Genomic DNA, 22,929 nt, shown 5'->3' with positions numbered 1-22,929 from the left:
TTTTTTTTGTTCAGCTCTCTTTCAAAGCTTGTTTCAGAGTCTTTGTCATACTCTGGAAAGTGAGGGTTAAGAGAGAATCAAAGGGAAACAGTAGCTCCAACCTCTACCCCTCCCCTACCTTTTAATAGGCAGATTATTCAAACACTGGCAAAGTGATGGCTATTCTCCTCCATTTAAGGTAATACTGCAGTCATTTTGCAACATATGGAACTGTTAGCAGTTTATATAGGATATTTAATAAAGTTAGTTCCCAGAGCTAAGAAACCTCACTCACACATCTTTTTTCTTTCATTTACTCTGGTGTTTGCATGTTACATTTTAGTTGATTCCAACCCTTTAAAAAAAAAAAAGACTCCACACTGCAGTGCCTTTGTGAGTGCAAATGTTTTTTTAAATTATACTTTACTTACATTGATGGTGGTTCCCTGAAGCTGGAGCAAAGCTAATTGAAGTCTAAACTTCAAGCAATTCTGTGTCTTACATGAGGTAGTTTAAATACAGAGAGAAACTAAGAGGTACAGCATTAGAAGTTTTTTTTTTCCCTTTTTTTTGGTAGGTTATTTTTTTTTTTTTTACTGCTCAGTAAAGTGAGACACACTGTCTAGATTTGAGCCAGACATAATACAGGCAGGCAGCGTTCAGGCTTTCTCCCACAGCTGGCTAATGCCCCTCATATCTGACTTGCAACACTCTGCTGGTTCTGTATTGGTCCTTGAGGGATCAAAAAATGCCTGGGTCAGGTTTTGGTTTCTCCAGATACAAAAACTAAGCTTGGGGGGGGCGGAGTGGGGAGTCAAATAACTCCTCAGCAACCTTGAGAAAGCTCTGATTTTTCTTATTTTCCCAAGCAGATTAATGGGAAGCAAACTTTCCATATTTTAATCAGATGTACTGACAGTGGGTGCAGCAGCGTAACACTCTAAGAAAACCTGGCATGCGCACACTCGCTGAATTGGACTCATGGTGCCACTGGTTGAACTGAATGGTAACAATTGTCTAAACCCCAACATGCCAGATGCTCTAAAAATATGCTGTTGTGGGTCCTTTGCGTAAAGAAGTCTAAAGCAACTGGGCTGTGCTGCTGCTCCTGGTGAATGCCCCTGGAGGAACCATTCCAAAGAATTCTCTGGAACAAAATGAGGCTTTTAATTGCGCTAATAAAGGTTGCAGTGTCTTGACTACCAACTTTTGTAAGGAGGGGAGAGAAAAAATAGTGTGAGAACTTTGGTTTGTAGATCGGCTTATAAAAAGCACAGACGCTTTTAGTGAATGATTAAGAGCTAATGATCTCCATGGTTTGTCTCCTATAATTTAAACAATTTTTGCAGTTCTTTATGGGTCTGGGAACACTGACTTGATTATTGCTTACCCAAAATGGTTCATCTTAGGAACAACCTTTCTTTCACTGTGTCCTGAAAGAAAACAATATAATTTAAAAGATTATTTTTTTTCCTGCCCGAACACATCGTTGTTTGATACTTCTAATTTTAACTCTGAGTTGCATTTTACCCTAGTTTTATAAACCCTGTACTGGGTTTTAACTCCCTGGGATGTGGCTTAGGTTTTGTAGGAGGGAAATACAACTTAAAATGAGTCCAAATTCTTAATCGCACCTTTAAGCAATTTCTAGCTCACTGTGATTAAGCAAAACCTGGTGAATCATGGGTGCCTGCAGGGTTATAAACACCATGCCCCAATTGTGGTAACTGTTGTTTGTCTTTCTTTCAGTCAAGTTGTCAGAAACCACATTAGTAACCACCATACAGGCAGCTCTTTTGTTTCTCAATTCCTTCTTTCTCTATTTGCTGTCTAATTGTTTTCCTCTTAAGAGACTGACTAAGGGGAAAAAAAAAGCCTCATCAGAGTTACCTGAAGGTTTGATAGTTTTTTAGTTCTGTGTGGATTACACTTCGAGAGATGGATTTTTTTCACTGCTTGGAGGCTCTAGTCTATGTTAGACTAAATCTTACCTTTCTTCTATTTAACTCTCTCACTTTCTCTTTCTGCTCTCTCTCCATTTCCTTTTGTCAGAATGACCTGCTTCTCCTGCTGGTTGTTTCCTATTTTCTCAGGCTAGAAGCTGGCCAGGAGCCAGCAAATAAGAAGGAGGGAAGCTGTATTAGAAGCTGCAGTTGGGAAGAAGGAGGAAACCTGGAATTACAGTCAGCACTAAAAAAAGTGAAAATCTGTGTTCAGAATAATGCTTTTGATGCTCAATAAGAGGAGTAAAAGGAATGTGAGAAAGAAGTATATAGGAAAAGGTGAAGCTTTGTGGCATGAGGAAGAGGCAGTAAGGGGATATAACTGGTACTCCATAGGCAGCTCAGGTAACAGTCAATAGAATTAAGATTATCTTGGCATTTTCTTTGGGGGATTAAGGAAAGGTCAGTTTTCAATACCTGCTTCAGATGGACTGTTTTCAGGGTTTTTTTAAAGAATCTTTAGTTAAAATAGTTTGTGTGGTTGACAGGCTTAATTTTTTGAAAACACATTGCTCTGACCCTGATGAACTTTTTTACAACTGATTATTGAGAAGTTTTCGTGCTTTTATTCTGGCACGAATTCTAGCATTGAATCTAGTATTTTCATGTTAATAGATGGGAGGCTAGTCAGGGTCCTTTAGAAATTGCAACCATGACTGCTTATTTCTTTTAAACCGAGAGTTTTGAAGACCATGGGATATCTAGAAATTATGATCATGCCACATTTTTATTAAGGAGTTAGTGCATTTACATGAGAATAGGAAGTACAAATTACATTTTTTCTTGCTTCTGGGAATTTGAACCCAATCCATTACTAACCAGGACAGTGTTTTAATAATCAAATAGTGTGTGAATTGTAGGGCTTTCAAGACATTTAAAAAGTGTAAAAAAAACCACTTTCCACCCTCCCAATTTAATAGAGAGCAACTTGGGTTCTTGTGTTGGGGAGCATCTGTGAATATTCTGTTAATCACCGATCCACTCACTGCCTTTAACTGCTAGTTAAGTAGTGGCAGCCTAGTTTTCAAAGGGTTGGGAAGTGTCTCAAATCTTCAACCACCAGTTAGAGACCCTGTTTTAGGCAGCCATGGCCATGATGGCGCACTGGCTTTGCTGTCAATACCAAGTTAATATATTTCTGTTCCCATGTTACACTATACTGCCTTCCCAGTCATGCTGCAAGTATTTATTCTTTGCAGATCTGTACTGTAATAGATCAAGAAGCTGATCTGGCTTAAAAAAGCATTACCTGAGTAAAGGAGGGATGTGCAAAAGTGTAGGGTTTCAAGCACAACCGTGGTAGAGAAGTGTCAGGAACAGCTTGAACCATTATTATCATCAAAGCCAATGCAATGTCAAATCATGATTTGAGATGCTGCTGACTCAGGAGTTTACACAAAGACAGATGAGTAAAGTGGGCGTTGTTCTTTTGAAAGGAAATGCACAGAACCATAGGCTTTCTTAATGGAAACACTTCAGTGTCTTCTCTTGAAACTTCAGAAAAATATTAAGATTGCCAATTCAAAGAGAAGGAGCAGGGATTAGCTTGATTCTCAAATTGACTGACAAAGTCATCATTTGGGCTCTGGTTTCTTCTCCCAAGGCTATTTGCGTAATTTTATTTAGTGATTGTTGTACCTTTTAGAAAAAACCCAAATACTTGGGTGCATGAGTCAGAAACAGGGAGCACATTAGAACAGAGGGAGATTAATAAGTTTGTGAGATGGAAATATTTCTCTCCACTCAATCTCAATTAATCTCCTTGTAAAATCATATTATATATTATATAAACTCTTCCCTCTGTTACTTTCATGGCTTGGTGCTTGGGTTTTTTTATATTTTCATGTCACTAATAGCCTTCCTTGCTTCTTCAGTGCCAGAAGGGCCTCCCAAGGGGAATTCTCTATTGGCTGTACTGCCTTTATAGCAATAGATTCTGAATGTGACATGGCTGTGTCTGTGTCACATTCTCTGTCTGTGGAAAGAGAGAGGGGTACAGGTGGTGTTCAGGCAATGAAGTAGAGGGTCCCAGGCACAGATAGCAGAGTAGTATTCAAATGAAGTTTTGGTTACTTACAGCTATGCCTTTCCAAATAGTTTTTAATGGATTATTTAAATATGATTTTGTGTGTTCTAGTGCTAGTATCGATAAAGAAACAATTGCTGGTACCAGTTCACCACAGGCAATGTTGGATCACCATCCTGCGACAGTCATGATGGACTTACAATCGGAAGAGGATGTCAAACCTCCTCCTTCTTTGATTATAGACTCACAGCAAAATGAGAACTTAGAACAAGAGGAAGAACACCAGCTGGTGCATATTATGGAAAGGTCTCCTTCAACATCAGTATCTTCAGTTGATATGAGAGTGATGATGTCTCCATCCCCTGTACCAAGAAGAGATGAGTTTTTTAGGCTTGAGGTTGGAGAACGCTTTAGACCAATGTGTAGTTATGACCCACAGATGTTACAAATGCTGAAAGAAGAGCATCAGATAATATTAGAAAACCAAAGAAAAATTGGTCTTTATGTCCAAGAAAAAAGGGATGGTTTGAAAAGAAAGCAGCAACTGGAAGAAGAACTGTTGCGAACAAAAATCAAAGTAGAGAAGCTGAAGGCAATACGACTACGGCGTGATCTGCCAGAATACAGCAATATCTAAATATTTTATTACTTCTGTCATATTCTTTGATATACTTAATAATAAATGCAGAATTGTTCCGTATGTTAATATGGATGGATCAAAATCTGGACTTGAGACGTGAAAGCGTATTTTCCGCATTGTTGTTTATGTACCTTAGAAAAATACCTCGTATGCGTTTGAATGCACCAACTCTTCTGGTCTAAAGTAGTCAAATCATGTACATTTAAGTGTTTAGATTGATAAAAATCCAAACTTTTAAAATATTTCCACTTATCTCTATTGGAGTAGTGATGAGCTAATGAAATTTAGTCAGGTCTTGTTAAAATTTTATTCATATGCATTGTTTTTTCAAATAATCACCTTTACTATCTTAATGAAGTTACAGGTTAATAAATACATATAAGAAGGAGAAATAAGAGGTTATGTTCAAATGTCTTATTCTCTTCAAGTTGGTAAATCTTACGACAGTGGTGAGATTTTGCTGACGTATCAGCTTGGAAAACAAAATTACTGGATCGTTATATTTTTTTAATGTTCAGTAGACAGTTGAATAAATGTACATATTTTTGAAAGTTAATACTTTTTAATTGTTTCCAGTGGAGGAGTGTTTCCATAGGATATTATCAAAATAGAGACAATGAATGCAACACTTGGTTTTTAAAACTGCATGCATGTGTAATTTGTGTGTACAGTTACCATGATCGTATATTCAGTTATAGTAATTATACTGGTGATCAACCACATAAATGTCTGATTTCCTCTTTTGCATGCATAATTACTACAGTGCATGTGCAACCAAGACAGTTGCAGGTGCCTTTGATCAGTATGACTAGGACTATAAGCTACTGAAAAGAAATCCTTTCTGTATGTAAGTAACATGTGACTTGAAATCAACAGAGAATTCTGTGTTATTCTAGGTACCTTTTATAGATGCTGTTGTTCTGATCTTTCGATTAGTTTCAAATAAAAAGCCCCAAATAAAAATAAAATTGATTCTTCTGTCTGTCCTAGTAGCAGCTGTTTCCTCTGTAGTTGTGATCAACGTTCATAACTGGAAGAAAAATATCTGGAAAACATCAGTCCCAGGTGATTCATTTCTTCATAATTCTAAGTCCTGCCCGTTATGAATGGATCCACAACTGCCTTAGACTTCTGGCTCCTTATTCCCCATAACAATACTTTCCCCTTCCTCTAACCTTTAGCGCAAGAAAAGGAAATGAAGCAGAGAATCAAGGAAAAAGAGAGAACAAAGGAGATGTAATTCCTCCTGTGCCTCCCATCTCAGAGGGCCCCAACAACATAATGAACAAAAGCAATAGGAAGGAGACTGTTTCTTCCTTGCTCCCGTCACCAATGTTTTCCCAAATTTGCTTCCTTCTCCACACCCACAGAACCTCAGCATGCAAGCATGAGGCACTGATCTGCATCAGCAGATTCTGAATGAGGTAAGCTCCTCGTGTGTCTTCTGAGTGAACCAGGTTACCTTTGTAGCTACAGGGATAGATGCTTGTGGAAAACTATGAAGAATGGGAGCATGTGAGTTTAATTGAGGGCCTAGTGGAGCTTCAAGAATTGTGGCTTCAAGAATTTTGTGATAGTAGACAAGAGAATTGATCTTGACTGTCAGGGCCCGGGATAACTTTAACAGGTTACAGGTAGGAAAAGTTGAGGAAGCAAGTCTTTTGTTTACAAACTGAGGAAAAATACAGAACAGTGAAAACAGATGTTGGCAATACAGAGTTCCCTAATACTTTTTCAGTTGTTTTCTAGAGAAGAGAGCACTGTAAATGTCTTGAGAATTTTTGTGTGCACTGAAAATTATGGTGCCTGGAAAAGTGGCCATCGTTTCTGTACAGTCCTTGGCTTTCTGCTGTATTTTTTAGTTCAAGGACATCGATCTGTTTTGTGTAGCTGGAAACATTTCAATGAGACATTCACTTCCTGAGTTCACAAGAATCAAAATGCTGCCTTTAATAAATAAATAAGGATTTTATTTGTTCTACTTCTCAGAAATAGGAAACAGCACTGAATTACCTGCCCTCATCTTGTAGTTTGGAAATGTCTGATCTTATCCTTTTAGTTGAGAATCAGAATTCTGGTTTTCAGTGGTAAGGAATTAATTTCTATTTCTTGTTTCTGTTCTTAGATATTATGCAAATGAAGAAGTTTTTAATAGTTCAGAAAATAATTCCCATACAGCTCATTGTCTTGCAGTGGTTTTGAATTACAGCTAGTCCTATGCTGACCACCAAAATGCTCTAGAGACTTAAGAATATTTTCTGTTGATGCTAGATGAAGAGATGACCTCCAGGGTTTCTATTGGCATGGTATTTTTATTTCGAGGACTAGAACCAGAGGAATTTCCAGTCTTGGAAAGCTTACAGTCTTTTCTGAACTGGCAGGCAAAGTAGTTGCAATAATAGGACTCTGGGTAGAGCAAAGTCTGTCTTGTGTTCTTGGTGCTGGAGGGGAGGAATGCAAATGAGTAAAGAAATAAAATACACCAGCCTGGTCAGAGCTGTGCTGTTATGGTCAGTGTTCTTCCACGTTTGGTTGTTCTGGCTTTGTCTCATTTGTTAGTGAGAAGCCTTTCATTCTTATCTGCAGGCAGCAGCTCTAGTTCAGAGGTCTCTCATGCTTCTTGTTTGCTTTGTTCTCAGTTTTGTTTCTTTTGGTTTTTGGGGAGCTTGGGGAACGGGGGAGACATCTGTTAAGTCCCCTTGGAGCTTGCTGATTTCTTTACTAGTGAGGTGGTGTTTATTTCCTTTCACTATAGACATGTTTCCTCCTTTAGTGGCATTATATTGCTCTCAGAGCAGCGTGTTGCTGACTATATATTATACTTTCTATATTGGTGAATGTGCTCCAATATAGACCATATATATATATATATATATATATTTCTCACTCCACATCTGCTTTACAGTATCAGGTTATCTGTCTGAGTCAGACTTCACTTCTCTGTGCCTGTTCCTGGGTTTTGTTCCATGTATTCCTAATGTTGGGTACATGCACCACAGCTGTGGCTGGTCCTTCTGGACCATGAAGTGCTATGAATTTTTACTGTTCCAGCAAATGATACTGTGTTAGTGTGTGTCAAAGGGATGATAGGAAGCCCTTCCCTCCTTCACCCTCATTCTTATCCTCTTACTCCCTTCTCTACATCTGGCAGTGCCATTCACTGTCTGCATGTTTATAATGTACATAGTACAAGCAGAGTAATTTTAGGCAAGGACAATTTTTTACCGTATGTTCATGTCCTTCTACTAAGATAACTGAAATAAACTGGCTCTAGAAGTAATTTAATTCTCAACATCTAATGGATTTATGTTTAGGATTCAAATAAAAAGCTGTAACGTGATAATTGTGATGGCATCTTGTGTAATTTCATCTATCTGAGTAATTGTCTAACGATCAGTCTATAATTTTATCTGCTGCTCCCTAATTATTTTGCTTTTTTTTTGTACCTCCCTGCTTCCCTCCTGTAACCCTTTGACTCCTGTGGAATCATCTCAGTGGATGTGCTTGCCTTAGATCAGGATTATTATCACGTAAAACTGGTAGGAGAGAGTACTCCAAGACTAGGAGAGATTATTCATAGCTAAAGCCTTATATATATTTCTACACATTTTCAAACTTGGGTTTTTTTCCCACATACAATGAAAACGCACAGACTGTCTTCCTTGGGAAGACTTGTGCCCACTTAATTTCCAATAGGCAAAGCCATTAAGTTGCTTAACATAAATAAATGAGAGTTGTTTCTGAGTGGGAGGAACAAATAAGGAATTGTGATACCCAGGCTGCCTGGCTAAGCTGTCTTTTAAAATTTCCTGTATCTTGTTTTAAACTGCTTTAGAATGGTTCAATGTGAATTTTAACTTCAATAATGTGATAGAAAAACTACTCAAGAAGATGATAAAGTGTTGTTTTCCTAAGATGTTGCTTACTTTTCCATTTTGCGCATGAAAATAAAAAGAGGACTTCAAGAAGATTGGTTTTAACATTAAAATGCATTAAATGTAGCTTCTCAGTGTGTATCCCTAACTAGTCATGCTACTATTCTGTTTTAAATATCTAGGTCTTAAAGAATTTGAGAAATGTTACTGTCTGTATGTTAGATTAAAAAGAAAACAACCAAAAAAAGGTGCTGTTTACAGTAGTTAAAATAGTGTCTGTTAGCTGACTATGTAACACATAACTAAATTTCAGCCATTCTGTGACCTATGTTTCTATCTCTGATAAAAACAAAAGTGCTTGCCTTGGTGTTGACCAAGCTGCCTGTGTATAGTGATAGTTGGGGCATCCAGTTTGTCTGGGCAAAATTTTTTCCATGATAAAGATACAATTTCCTGAAGTTCCACTGAATGCTAGCCAGCAAAATGTGAACTCTTCCTTGCAAAAGCTACACTTGCTCAGTGGAAAAGTAGTTGAAAACCTCAGTTCTGATCCGTGTGTGTAGGAAGGTGGATGAGGGTCAGAGAACCCAGGGAAAGCTCAGCCATCTGTAGGCATTGTCATTCCCCACCACCCCTGCCTTTCTTCCATGCTGTGGGATTTCACACTATTTTATCCTATGTGATTACACAGAATGATTTGTTGATACGTCCAAATATCTCTGAGTGAATATAACACCTTGTTTGACTCTGTATTACTCACACAAGAAGAATGTCATATAATTATCATTGAATACTTAATCAGCAGTTACTCCACATAATAGATGATTTTTATTTGCTCTTCAGCAAAACTGCAGACTTGGAAAATGCTACTGAATTTTTTGTATTTTACATATGCAATTAAATTTATTTTTTTAAAGAAATCAATTGTTTCCTGGCCATTTCCTTTTGGCTCTTGATTTTCATCTGTAGTTAGGATAATTGCAATAATTAGCATAATTAAGCATATGTATAGTGAAAAAATAATTCCACTGGATTATATTGCCCCTCTAAACTCAGTTGATGTCAGTACTTAGTTTGGTTAAGGCTCAGTCATTTTCACAGAATCACAGAATTTTCTGAGTTGGAAGGGACCCAACTCAGGAAGGATCATCAAGTCCAGCTCTTAAGTGAATGGCCCATATGGGGATCAACCCCACGGCGTTGGTGTTATTAGCACCACCCGCTAACCAACTGAGCTAATCTCAGGGGTTTTTTGTGTACTGTAGCCCGTGTGTTGACATTTGTTTACTTTGTATGTCCTGTAAGATCCTTGTCTGTATTGCTAATGCTTTCTTGAAGTACGTCAGTTTTCAAAGTTTGGAACTTTCTGCATGGTGGAAATAAGAAAATCAGTTTATAAATTACTGATTTATTTGTTGTTGTTGTTTAAGCTTTAGTTTAACAGTGAAGCAATAGGACAAAACGTTTATCTAGTTTGGGGATGGGGAGAAGGGATATAGGACTGCTTGTGGTTAGTTACAACATTATTCATGTCCTCCAATTGCATCAGATAAAAACTGGCCAGTGTCAAGTTGTATCTGTTATTAATCACTGACGATGTCATGTGAAAGTAATTTATAACTCAGCAGCAGTTTGCAGGTAAATTTTATGTAGCCCACTTGTTGATACTATTAAGAGTATCATTTTGTGAAGTCAAAGCATTTATGTGTGGCATGTGCTGGAAATATAGAATTAAAATTGGTGTGTATACATTGCTATGGACACATTCTCTATTGTAGTATGGCATTTGCTTAGGGCTACATTGTAAGGCCCCCATCCTCCCCAAAAAATTGACGTGTAAGTTGTGCAGGTTTCACCCAGGTGATCTTTGCATCATTTTGCATTGTAAGGAAGCTTTGGCAGTAGGTTGTACATTGTGAGGGACTTCCAGATGACATTAGTAGCATCAACTGTGTTTGGCCAAACTACTTTATGCTGTTACCTCCTCTTGGGTTATAATGTGTGTGCTCTGTGTATGCATTTGTGCTTGTTTATGTCTCAATTTTTTTCTGTGAAACAGATTACCTGGAGAATACTCTGTTTAGGATATACTGAGTTTTGATCATCTTTCCTTTGTAGTCTTCCAGTTTCCTTGCGCTTTCGAAAAAGTACTCAAAACATGGCATCAAGCTGGTCTTTGGCCATTCCTATAAAACCTCATTCAAGTTTGTCTAATTCATTGGCAAACACATAATTTGGTAATTTTCAGTACGAGGTTGTTACACTTCGGATGTAGTCCATAATAAATGAATTCTTAGGAGAGCCTGTCCAGCCTGAGCACATTGAGCCATTGAGAGTGGATCAAGGACTTCTCAGCTGTGAACGCCTTGAATGAGAGCAAGGAAATGTGTCCCTCATTTTGCCACTAACAGGACAGACAGCCTCAGTAAAGGAACCACTTTGTTTAGATCCGGAGAGGATGACAGCAAGGATCCCAAGCACAGTTGTCCTTCTTTTGGGCCAGTAAGTTTTTAGGAGCTGTTGAACTGTCCAGCTAGATAGGTAATGGCCCAGCTCTTTTGCAAAAAAACCCAGCAATAGCCTGGGAAATACTGTTTGTAGCTCTGGGATTCAGAGTGCTGCATAGTATGTGCGCAGAAAAGGAGTGAATTAAGCTCATTTAGGGAATTTAGCCATTGCTGTTTGTTATAATTATTTCTACTAGATAAAATCTCTTCCTTTCAGAATAGTTTTTGTTATATAACTGTTATATGCTAATTTGCTGTAGTTGAGTTTTGAAAACACATTGTTCCTAAGTGAACTCCTGAGATGGCACTAAAGATGTTTTTCAGCAGTCCAGAAGTTAAATATATTTTAGGAGTTTCAGATACTTTAACTCTGAAGATCTAGTGGGCATCTATAAAGATTGTTTTCAGATTAAATATAGTAGAGGTAAATTTAATCTTTTCCTAAGTCTCATCCTTCTCTGTTGAGCATGCAAAGTGCATATGTTCGTAGGCACATACAGACCCAATGAGATACACATATGGTGAGTTGATATGCAGCAGTTGACACATGCTGCAGAGGCTTTACAGTGACATCAAGGGTCAAAGAAGTCCCTTGGGAATAGCAAGTAGAGCTGGTCTGCTGATGGAAAGCTGCCACATCTCCATGTCTTCTAGCGTTTCCTTATATAAGTGGTCAGCTCAGGACCAAAAATAGGCAGAGTTGACACAAAGTAGGCTCTGCTAAAGGCATTCTGAATTTTAGGGTCCCTGTATGGAATCATCTTATTAATTTGCGTTGGAATTTCTATGCAATTTAAGTTGTATTCAGTTTTCTTACATCCAGAGCCAGCAAAGGCAGCACAGTGAGCACTGCTTACCTCCACAAGGATGAATTTCTTCTCTTCCCTCCTCTCTCACCTTCTCTGTTCCAGTTTTGGTTTCCTAGTAAGAATTACAACTAGAGCTCTAGGTTTTTGTGTTTGGGTCATAAATATTACTTTTTTACTTGGACTACTGAATGGATTACACTTATGTAAATCAAAGTTATGTAACTTGATTTGGAAAGATTACTCTTTCCCTTTCCAAATATTTCATCAACCACTCTGCAAGTAATCATTGCTGCATAACACATGAAAATTCTAAAAAAATATGACTCATCCCTTGTGTGCCTCTTCCCCGGGTAATGCCATAAATTTTAAACAGTCCTGTTTAAATAATTTAGGATAGGAATATATTGTGTTTCATGCTTGTGACAGTGGGCGCAAGTTTTATTGGTTATTTGTATTTTAAGGACTCTTTACTGTAATACAGGGACATCAAAGATGGCCATTAATAAACACAAACAGTACATTAAAAGTGTTTTTCCTTCCAGTATATACTAAAACAGATGTTAATAGGAAGGAGACATAATCTTAATAAATCCCTTTCTGCCTGCTTGAGTTTTGTTACAGATCTGAAAGTCTTTGCATTTTAGGAACAGAGATTTTGTGCAGTACAGAAATAGTTTTATTTTTGATAAAAAATGGTAGAAGTAATAGCAAATGCTTAAGAGAATGCCAAACCATGTATTTTCAAAGTACCACATGTGGGATTAGCCGTGTACCTTCCATTAACATTTAAACACAAAAAGATGCACACTTACATCTCTGCAAGCTGCTTCAAAAATTAGTGCTTTTTGAGAAGGTTACAATTAGGGTGTGATTATGTAATAGTTGATTAACTATTTATTAGTGATTTGCTTTTTTGATCATTTAAATATTTGGAATTTTTTCATATCCCATTTAGACTATAATTTATTGCAACAAGGTTCAATATTTACAGAACTCAAGGATAAATTTTACTTTCAGATATAAGTTTTGCATTTATTTTTTGAACTAAAAAACCTTTACTTCACAAATTAATCAAAACAACTTTCAGTGTGGATGGCAACATTAAGAAGTGTAGTAAACAAATGATTTGGATGTAATTTGACTGATTCCAGTGTTTTACCAACCTGATCTGGCTCACTGCACCAAATGATGCCTGCAGCCTTTCAGAATTCTCAATGATGCTGCTTTTTCCTTTGATAATTGGAGTTGCACATCTATTTCTGTGGACTTGACAGAAGCTTTCAGCTTAGTTCATTAAATTTTTACAGTGAAAGCTGGAGTCAGTTGCATTTTTAGACAGTTGAGAGGTTTAGGAAGAATAGTTTTCTACCATGGAGCTATAATTTTGAAAGTGTGTGCTCTTCATCCTCCCTCCTCTGCAGCTGATACCATTGAGAGGTAAATGTTTCATTAAATGGTGATGATAGGATTGTTCCTACTTGTTCAAATTAAGCACATCTGACATCTCTGTTGTTGTATATAGAAGATTCCTATCCGAAAATAAAATTAAGTTTACAAGGTCAAGTACCCAAAAACTTGCCAATAGCACTACCTGAACCCAGCTTTCACATTCTGTTGGGTATAGTAATTAAGTACATGATTAAGGGTTGTATTTCTGTACTCTTCCTTGCCAGTTCCAGTTCACAGAATGGACTGTGTCCACTCAGTGAGTCACTAGTCAGTATTTTCTTTCTACCTCTTTGTTCGGTTGTAGACCTACCCCTTGTTCTCAGCACCCTATTCAAACTATTTTTAATTAATTAGCTATTTTTTTTCCTCTGTTGCTCATCATGATACTATCTGAGTGCCTCCCAGATGTAATTACGTTTCACAACAATCCTTGTGAGATAAGAAGTTGGTATAATCTCCACTTTTTAGGAGATAAAGCGAGAGTTGAGGCACAGAGAGAATAAAACCAAAAAGCCCCATTTTTATGGAAGGTGCAGGCTGAATCATCGAGCACTGCATTGTCTCGGTGCTTTGCTATACTGTACAGTTAATCTTTCACAACTACAATTTCCAGTTACACCCATGAGTGTTCACTGTTAATACAAATGAGACTGAATCACAAGTCAGGTGCTCAGACAAATATTTATTGCTAAAATTGGGGTGAAATGACTGCCATTACACCACAGAGGAACTCTAGAAGACACGCAAGTAAAGTCCAGTTCTCTAAGACATTATTCAGCTTATTTAACCACAAGACTGTACTATCAGTCCTTGCATTCTCGGCCTCCTTCATCCCACACCTTTTGCAGTTTACAACAAAGCAGTTCAGGGATTGCACAGGCAGCACCAGCTTTTTTTCCTGCCACCTTTCCTGCCTTTCCAGAAGTTCGGTTCTCTGCACTGAATGAGCAAGAGGTCCCATGACAGTGTAGTGCAGCATGTTTTCTGTAAAGGCTTTATCATTAATGCATATGTACAGTGGGGCAGATCAGGTCACTGGGACACTGTTATTTTTGACATCTTCAAACTCTACTTGACTTCACAACCTTAAAACTATTCACTTAATGGAAGGTGGCTTATGGGGGTGATGAGTGGGTGGGTGACGTAGTTTTGTACTACTGGGTACAAAATGGGTAGATGTTAATCTTTTGGCTTTTAGAGCAAATTAACATTTCTAAACAGATTATTCCATATCATTTGTTGTTTTCACCTGGTGTGAGACAGACAAGGTTGAAAATGTTATCTTTCCCCTTTGGGGTTATGAAATGAATTACTATACTAAGAGGTCACTGAAGTCAGTGTAGACCATTAATATCGTGGCATGCAGTGTTTTACCCAGTGAGTTTTGCACATGTTTGCTCACAGCAAAGAAACTGAAAGACTGAAAATTTTTCAGGTTGAAGAGCAGAATGTACCGAAGGGACTTCAGGGAAAGTGATACGATGATCCAAGCTTTGGATCCTGCTTTGTCTTCATGGACTTGTCCACTAGAAATTGTTTGATTCTGGGTCTTCTACTAGTCCTAAAGTCGGAATTTATTTGAGTTTGTCTTGAAGGGTGTGATCTGTAAAACGTAACCAGTTCAGGAGCTGAAGTGCCTCCATCTGTTACACTGTATCTCCCATTGCAGCCCTATCCACTTGTAGAGCAGCTACCAAACCTGGGTCTGTAAAATTACATAAAACAGTGTAACAATTATAGTAGTTTTAAGTTCACTACCTTTAACACTACCTTGGTAGTCTTAAAAATTGAATTAAAGAAAAAATTGAAGGATGGGGGAAGAGAAGTTGACCCTGTTTACCATGAGGCTGTGTTGCTCTGAGTGCTCTTCATGTCTTTGTGCAGTCAGTGCCCTTCTGCACTCAACTGCTTGCCATTTTTTATGTTGCACTGCCATGTTGCCCTTATTTCTTCTGTTGTCATTTTCCACTTCTATTTTCCCTATTTCATTGCCTAATCTGCTCCTGTTCTCATTTCTTTCTCCCAAGTCATCCCTTGATTTCCCTTGATGGCTTTCAGCCATATTTTTTTTTAGTGAACCTTGAATTTTGAGGGTCAGAGATGAGGGGCAGTAAGTTTCTCTTGCACCAGCTCCTGCTCAGAAAATCCTAATTCTCTCTCTGCTCCTTATACTGTACCCCAGTCCCAGTCTGTCCCAGTAGTTCTCCCCATCCGTTCTCCTAACCTAATCTGTTGTCTTCCTACTCTTTTCACTCCTTGTAGGGTTTCTTGCCTTTCTCTGCATGCTTTGCTTCCAGCTCAGACTTACGGTCTTTTACTTAGTTGTCAGTTTTCTGCTACTTTAACATCAGCCTTTCTTTCCAGCAATAATCTTCGTTTTCAGGCTTTGTCTCCCAAATTACTTTTCCTTGTAGATGTCCTTGTCCCCTCTGCCATCTTTCCCTGTTTGGTGTCAGGACAAGGGATGATGTGTCTAAAGGAGAGGGCCAAGGAAAAATTCCCTGCTGGCACGCATGGAAGAAACCCAGCTTTGGTCTGAGCAGTGAGAGCTGTGACTACAGAGAAGTCTATTCTCGGCCTCAGTTAGAGCATGTCCAGTGTGTAATCCTCAGGAAATTAAGAAAATGTGCAAACTACATTTATTTCCAAGAGCTTTTAGCTTTTAAGAGTGGAAAAGTTTTACCTCAGCCAAAAAAAAAAAAAAAAGGTGTTATCTTCTTCCCAGATTTTTAGATTCTTTTCCAAAGTATTGAGTTAGTCGAGCTTCTTCAAGAAATAAGGGTTTATTGTGGCTATGACTGCATTAATCTGTTATTTTTGTTCTCATAAACAGTGATTTTTCTTTCATTGCCAGTTTTTGTGGACATTGTACATGTGTGTGAATATGTGTGCTTAAACTGAGACAGCTAGCATGGAAGATGTACTATGGACTGATAGTTATTAGCTATGTAAAATAAAATCTACTCATGGAAATCCCCATAGTATTGCATGTTCAGCAATCTAGAGGCTAGTTTGATTGGCATTTCAGATTATAAAGAGACTTTGACACAGAAGTTTAAAAATATTTAAATTTTTTGATCACTTGTATTTTTGTTTTAAAATAATTTTGGATGTAGAACAGTAATGTGTTTGTCAAAGAAAATATTCCTGCTTGAAATATCCATCTGTAGGTGAGTTTGCTAACAATGCTGATATGTTAATATATTAATTAATGACATAAACATTTTGTGTTTGAAAGGGATACAAAGCACTGGGTTGTAATAAGTGACTCTGAGATGTAATCCTAGCTGTCATTGATTCCTGTGGGTTTAGGGCAAGTCAGCTTGACTGTGCACTTCTAACAGTGTCACAGAAGTGTTATGAGAAGGGTTGATACATATTTTCCATCTTAGAGGCACACTAATATACATTTACATGTTAGTTTAGTATTAAGTTTTATCATTAGACTGAAGTTGCTTTGCAAATGAAGGATGATGCTATCTGTCTCATATTTCTTTAAATATTCCTGGGATATCTTAGGAGTGTTTAACATGTCAGTATTTCGTATGCAACTAGACATTTATCTACTATGTAAACATCTGTTCTCAAAATGTTATGAATTAATTTAATGAAGAAACTTTTCGATTACTTCCTCTGCTCAGAAGAAGGAGTTGGTACTGGCTCTATGGAGCGAGATCCATGGCACATGTTTAGAGTGACTGTGGAGGCTGCAGCAGAGCACTGCCATCGAGTTTGGGCTGGGATTCATTCAAAGCCCAAATCTCCTTTTACAGTGGTCCAGTTTTTTTGCTCTGCCTCCCTCCGTTTCCTAATTATTCCTTAGCACTACAGAACCCAACTTGAATCAAAGCTGTCTTCTTTAAGTTGTAATTTTTGCATTGCGACAGTGCTTTTTATTGGGAAGATTCAGAGCAGTTGAGGGAAAATTCCCTATTGTTCCATACATGCTTTCAATGTTCAACTATGGAGCTGTTGGGTTAACTTGACAGGTCCCATGGTTTCAAAATCACCCCAACCTAAAAGCTGCTAGAGAAGAATGGGCAGACTCCCAGTCTCCTTGTTCCAAACCTCATGTACCCCTTCCCTGTATTGACTGTAGTTGCTGATGGGATGCATTGAGCTGGCTTGCCTGCAGCTAGTGGATGAGAAGCAGGGGGGGAGAGGGGAGGAAAGGTGAGCTCTTAGGCTTTGGCAGCAGCCTGCAGCTGGATGGGGTTAAGCTATCCATTAAACCACACCTCAGGCCAAGGTGTCGAGTGCCTGGCTCACTGGACCCCATGTCCCTCACTCCTTGTGGTAACATGTGTGTACTTACAGTGCTGCAAAAGCTACAGTGCACAGTCCCCTGAAAATGCACGCTTGAGTTACCTTCTGTAGTCTTTCGTAATGCAGCTACTTTCTTGCTGCATTGGAAGTAACCTAATGCACTTAATTGATGCATTTTCTCTAAATCCTGCTCATCAGAAACTGGTTAAACTAGTTTGCCATTGGAATGCTCCCCATCCCCTCTACTGGATCCTGTCCCGATTTCTGTAAATCATCACCTTCCTGAGGCTGCTGAAACTTTTCCTCATATCAGTTAGGCTGTGGTTTATATCTTGAAACTTAAGCCTTTGCTTTCTCAAGCAGAGAGAGAAAGCTTTATTTGTGGAAGTTTTTCAAAGCCCTGTTAGCCATGTCTTTAAAGTTCCCAATGCCTTCATTCTGGGAGGAGAGACTTTTGCCGCTTGCTGTGGTTTCTTCATGGTTAAGCAAACCGCACTGCCAGGCCAGGTGGTTTGCTCATCGGGAGAGAAAGGAGTGGGCATGATTTTGTGATGTTTCTCGTACTGTGGTGCATGCATAGTTCCTGTTACTTATTATTTTCACTCGAAACTGATTAACAGCAGAGCTCAGAATGTACAACTGAAGTTTGTCTCCCAGGGTCTCAGCAAATCCAGCTCTGTTTCAGATACTGTCTAAGGTCAGGAAGCAGCAAGGGGTTTCTGCTGAAACTGTTGCTGTCTGTACCCCTGTATCAAACACTGAACTTAGTCCCCATGAGTAACATACCAGTCTCATTTCAATTCCTGAAAAGCTTATGACATTGTATTTATCAAATTTGAATATTCTGCTATTGCACTGGAATAAATCTTTGAAGTTAAATAGGTGTGATGCTGATACAAACAAAGTGATAAGATAAAAAGAAGGTTGAATGAAAGTACCTAATCAGCATTGTTGGTGAACAGGTTTAGGTTTTCTATGCAAGGAAATTATATGGAAGATAATTTTGAGAGGATATAATTATAATGTTTAATTAAAAAAAAAAACCCTTACACTTTTATCTGAAACTAAGCTGTAATTATAGGTAAAAGGAAAATAATTTATGTAGCATAGAAACAAATTGTTATTGAATTTTTCTATAAACAGAAGTTATGATAATTCAGAAGACAAATTGAGGGAAGAAATCTGAACATTGCAGAGTATTTGTTTTTTTTATTTTTCCCATAGGAACATGGTAGTATTGTATGGAATATTGGTGCTGATTTGCTTCTCACTGGGGGCAGATTGCTTTGGAAATCCTTTTCACTAAAAGTCACTATTACAAAGGCTAGCAATTTCCAGCTCTGTTTATAAATTATTGGTTTTCTAATTATCTAAAATGAAGCAGGGATAAGAAGAGTTTGAAGACTTGTTATTTCCTTGAAGGTTAATCTGCCGGTGGTTCAGATAGCACCATGCAGGATTCCCTGAGTAAAAGAGCAATGACCATAAAACGGATCTCAGGGGTCACCAAACTCATGTGGGAGGTCAGTGGAGGAGACAAAGAGGTTTGTTTGTGAATGGCCATCCTTCAAGAGAGAAGAAGAAAATTCTGCAATGAAATCTCCAGTTCTTGCAGTAACCGTTTAAAATCTTAATACGAGGGAAGAAGTTGCTGATTAAACCAAGAGAATCAGTTGGAGGAAAAAAAAATCTTGTATTTGTTTGTCAAATCAGTTTGCAATTAGAAGCTCAATATAGAGTAAAAGTAGTCTTTTGTATTTTAGCAAGGTACAGGTTCCCCTCTTCCCTTCTCTCTCTTTCACTTCTCTAAATCTTATCACGTGTGATTATTGAAGATCCAATAGAACCTTTTTACATTTTTACAGAACTGCAAGGATTTATTATTGTTCTTTGGCTCATTTACTAGGGTTCATCTACAAAGAGTCCCTGACATTACAAGAAGGACTTCTCTATTCCATTTTCTTATCCTTCTGTGGCATAGCAGTGTTCAGTAGTTGCTCTGTTACTCTTTGGACATGGGGGCATCTGGCACAGGAAACTCTACGGATGTTTGGCTAATGCCCTAAAGAAACATCCACATATGGAAAATCCTATCTGCTTTAGGCACTGTATTAGCACAGGGCTGTATCATCATCATCATCATCATCATACAACTTTCAGAGCGCTTTGAAGAGAAAATTGGATTCAATAAATGTAGCGTTTTTCATTTAGATAATACCTTTTTAGTAAATGCTAAAATGCACGTGTTTTAGGCATGTAACTTATGACTATTTTGCAGTTTTCAGAATATATAAACAATGTAGAAGTGGTAAAACTGCCTCTCTATTGGACCATTATTGTGAGCAGTTTCCTCTTGCTGCTTCTCCTTTAAATACCAGCACACTTGGAAGTTTTGGGAAGGTTAGTCTGTGGCATAAGCACTGTTCTGTAAGAGATTTGTATAGTGTTGAATCCCAGATGGAATCAAAGGAGCAAACCGATTTAAGCTTTTAGCCAGAATGCAAGGGTATTTTAATGAAAATTAGTCTGATTCTCCCTTTGAAGCTGTGCATGTGCTGAAAAGGAATGCTACAGATATTCCTTTAGGTAATGCTGGGGACTTATTTACCATTACTTATCTCAGATTGCTAACTCTTGAAAGCATGTGTTTATTCTTAATTGATATTATAATCAACTACTGTCTGTTCTATTATGATTTCTTAACCTTATTAACCTAAATATTTCCTATTAATATTTACATCTGTGACTCTTATAATTGGGTAACTGCTGACAAATCTAAATCAATCTAAGCCTGTTAACAACATTTGAGTTGAACTCAAGAGATGGTCTGTTTCAAGATTTACACAATTATTTATTTTTCAAGGGTGCAAGGAAAGGAGTTGAAATAATATTTTGCATTACTACATTTATGGTTATTCTGCCACTTAGTATGGATGACTTTAGCTCCAGATCTGGTTACTGGCCGCCTGTGTTCCCTTTCCTGAATTCTGTGTTCCCGTCCTTGCTTCCAGAACCTTGCCCAGCACCATTTCACCAGGACTCTGCTTTCATTTTCTGCTATGGTCATTTCCCTTTTGCTTTTTTCCCAGCCTTTCCACTCGTCTTGTATATGTGTCAAATCAGGAGCTCACTTGCTAATGCACCAAGTAACCTGCTTTCCCTGGAAATGCATACTTTCTGAAACAATTTAATGTTTTGGGTTTTTTTCAGGTTAAGTCCTGATGTACTCTTCTCTCTCAGTCCAAATTTACCATAAGCGGCTCAGGACAGGAAATGCACCGCATTGTTTATATAAGATGAAATGTATAGATTGTAATTGATTTTTTTGAAATGCAAATGACTGTATGCTTTGTCAGGATAACCTGAGATACTCTTTGTTATTTTATTTCCCTTTTAGATGGGCTCAATTTGCCAACATCAGGGACTGCAAAGGAAGAAGCAGCTCAGGAAGCACCCGACTGCCTTGCGAAATATTTCAGTGTTGTGTGGTGTAAGGCATCAAAGAAAAAGCACAAAAAGTGGGAAGGAGATGCTATTCTTATTACAAAAGGAAAGTCAGTAATATTGAAAGATATGGAAGGCAAAGACATTGGAAGAGGTACTGTTGATTTGCATACTTGTGTAAGGGAGCAGCTGGCATAAAATCACTTTGTGCTTTGAATGACAGACACGCAGCTCTTTACATTATTTAGTTCTCCATACCAATGTTGACCTTTGGGATGAAAAAACATTTGGGTTTTTTTGGTATGTTTTTTGTTTATTTGTTTGTGGGTTTTTTGTTTGTTTGTTTGTTTTTTATTTTTGGTTTTGGGTTTTTTTTGGGGGGGCGGGCGTTGGAAAGACTGCAAGAAAGTTTTATATTTCTTACATATAGGGCAGATGCATGGGGGAGGCTGGAGCAGGCTGATAACATTATTCACAGAAACACCAAATGCTGGTCCAGAGAGAGGATCTGGAAATCAACAGCTGTACTAATTCAGCAGAAAGCCAAATGAGGGATGAGTAGTTGATTTTAGTTGCTCACATAATGCAGAAGTGAAGGTGTTAAAATTAGGGGAAAATACACAGTTAAGTTCCTTGTAGATATTCCAGTCTGCAGTGCAGCAACCAGGAATTTCAGAGCTTGGATCTCTACTTTTCAGCCAGTCTAACAGCTAAAAATATTATCTTTATTGGAAAGACAGGCAAACAGCTACATTTTCCAACACAGCCAAAGTCAACTGTGTAGCAATTTTTAGTCTTGTAGTTTTAGCAGCAGCTGCTGCTGTAAGACATAGTTTGGGTTGATATCAGAGTTAAAAATAAGACTTGCAAACCATAGGCTGCAGTCAACTTGAAGCAGTAATTTTTTACTGAAAGCAAAGCAAGAATTAACTTTGCTAACCGAGCCAAAAATGTTCTGTAAGGGAGTAGGATTGAACAGTGTTGCTACAAAACATAATTTGATAAATTTTAGGTCTGAGATGGCTTCTCTGCTCTTTTGTTACAATCATGACATTGTGAGCCAGGCAGTTTTGATTTGCAAATCAGTCTGTAACTTAGAAGTTAATTTGAATTTATTTATAGCAAAGCAATATATGTACAGACTTGCTTGTTTTTGAAAAAGGCAGAGAGAAAGAGAGTAATGCCTGGAATGCATCAGCCACCACCCTGTTGTTCTTGTGTTTTTTTCAAGTCCTGTCTTCTTGAATTAGCAGCAAACACAATGGAAAAATGAACATTCCGATTTTTGCTGATAGAAGTCTTCTTGCCATATTTGATGGTGTCAGATAACACAATGATACCAATGTCATTGGTGCTAACCTGCCCGTTCAGAGTTGCTTTCAATGCTTATTGGTTCTAAGAAAATCATAAATCGATCCATTTAAGCAGTGTGACTTTTAAATTTGTGCAATTACTTAGCCCACCGAGTGAGAAGGAAAGGTCCAGTAGTGGTGCTTACTTCCAAAATTGTATTAAAACTCAGAAGTTTATAGTAAATGTGTATGGGCATTCAGGATTGTTATTTTTAAATGGGAAGAAAAGGTCAAAGGAAGAATTTTTGTCTTTTTCATAGGCTTACCAGGGCTGGATCTCAGATGGTGCAAGGGAACCTAAAACCAGCACAGGCTGTAACTTGGTTTTGAGACAGCAGAACATCTTGCTGTTCTCCTCTGCAAATGTCCTAATTCCTTAATAACACATTACAAAGAATTTAGGAGGTGGTCTCTTGTAAATTGCTGTATGTTACAGAAACAGTTATTTCTGGCAACTGCATCAACAGTTGAGCTGTGTAGGATGCTTTTTGCCTTTCCTGTTTCCAAGTACCCTCAAAGCCCATCTTGTCTTAGAATTAGACTCTTCAGACCAAAATCTGCACAGGGATACACCTGTAT

General features: G+C 38.0%; 2 protein-coding genes across 3 annotated transcripts in view; both read left to right on the top strand.

The window, feature by feature from the left end:
- Window positions 1–21,061, top strand: part of FSBP (fibrinogen silencer binding protein) — a 22,358-nt gene extending 1,297 nt beyond the window's left edge. Inside the window, exons 2-5 of the mRNA XM_017830610.1 lie at window positions 697–708; window positions 3,656–3,678; window positions 4,118–6,072; window positions 20,952–21,061. Coding sequence (XP_017686099.1) covers window positions 697–708; window positions 3,656–3,678; window positions 4,118–4,645 — 563 coding nt within the window. The 3' untranslated portion in view covers window positions 4,646–6,072; window positions 20,952–21,061. The remainder of the gene's footprint in view (window positions 1–696; window positions 709–3,655; window positions 3,679–4,117; window positions 6,073–20,951) is intronic.
- RAD54B (RAD54 homolog B (S. cerevisiae)) overlaps window positions 1–22,929 on the top strand; it is a 63,264-nt gene that overhangs the window by 18,041 nt on the left and 22,294 nt on the right. For both annotated transcript variants that reach the window (XM_017830607.1, XM_017830609.1), the window contains exon 4: window positions 20,952–21,152. In XM_017830607.1, coding sequence (XP_017686096.1) covers window positions 20,952–21,152 — 201 coding nt within the window. The remainder of the gene's footprint in view (window positions 1–20,951; window positions 21,153–22,929) is intronic.

Source organism: Lepidothrix coronata, unplaced genomic scaffold (assembly GCF_001604755.1).
Source record: "Lepidothrix coronata isolate B3197 unplaced genomic scaffold, Lepidothrix_coronata-1.0 Scaffold181, whole genome shotgun sequence".
NCBI lineage: Eukaryota > Metazoa > Chordata > Aves > Passeriformes > Pipridae > Lepidothrix > Lepidothrix coronata.
The sequence above is the reverse complement of the archived record's forward strand: the minus strand, read 5'-3'. Positions and strand labels throughout refer to the sequence as shown.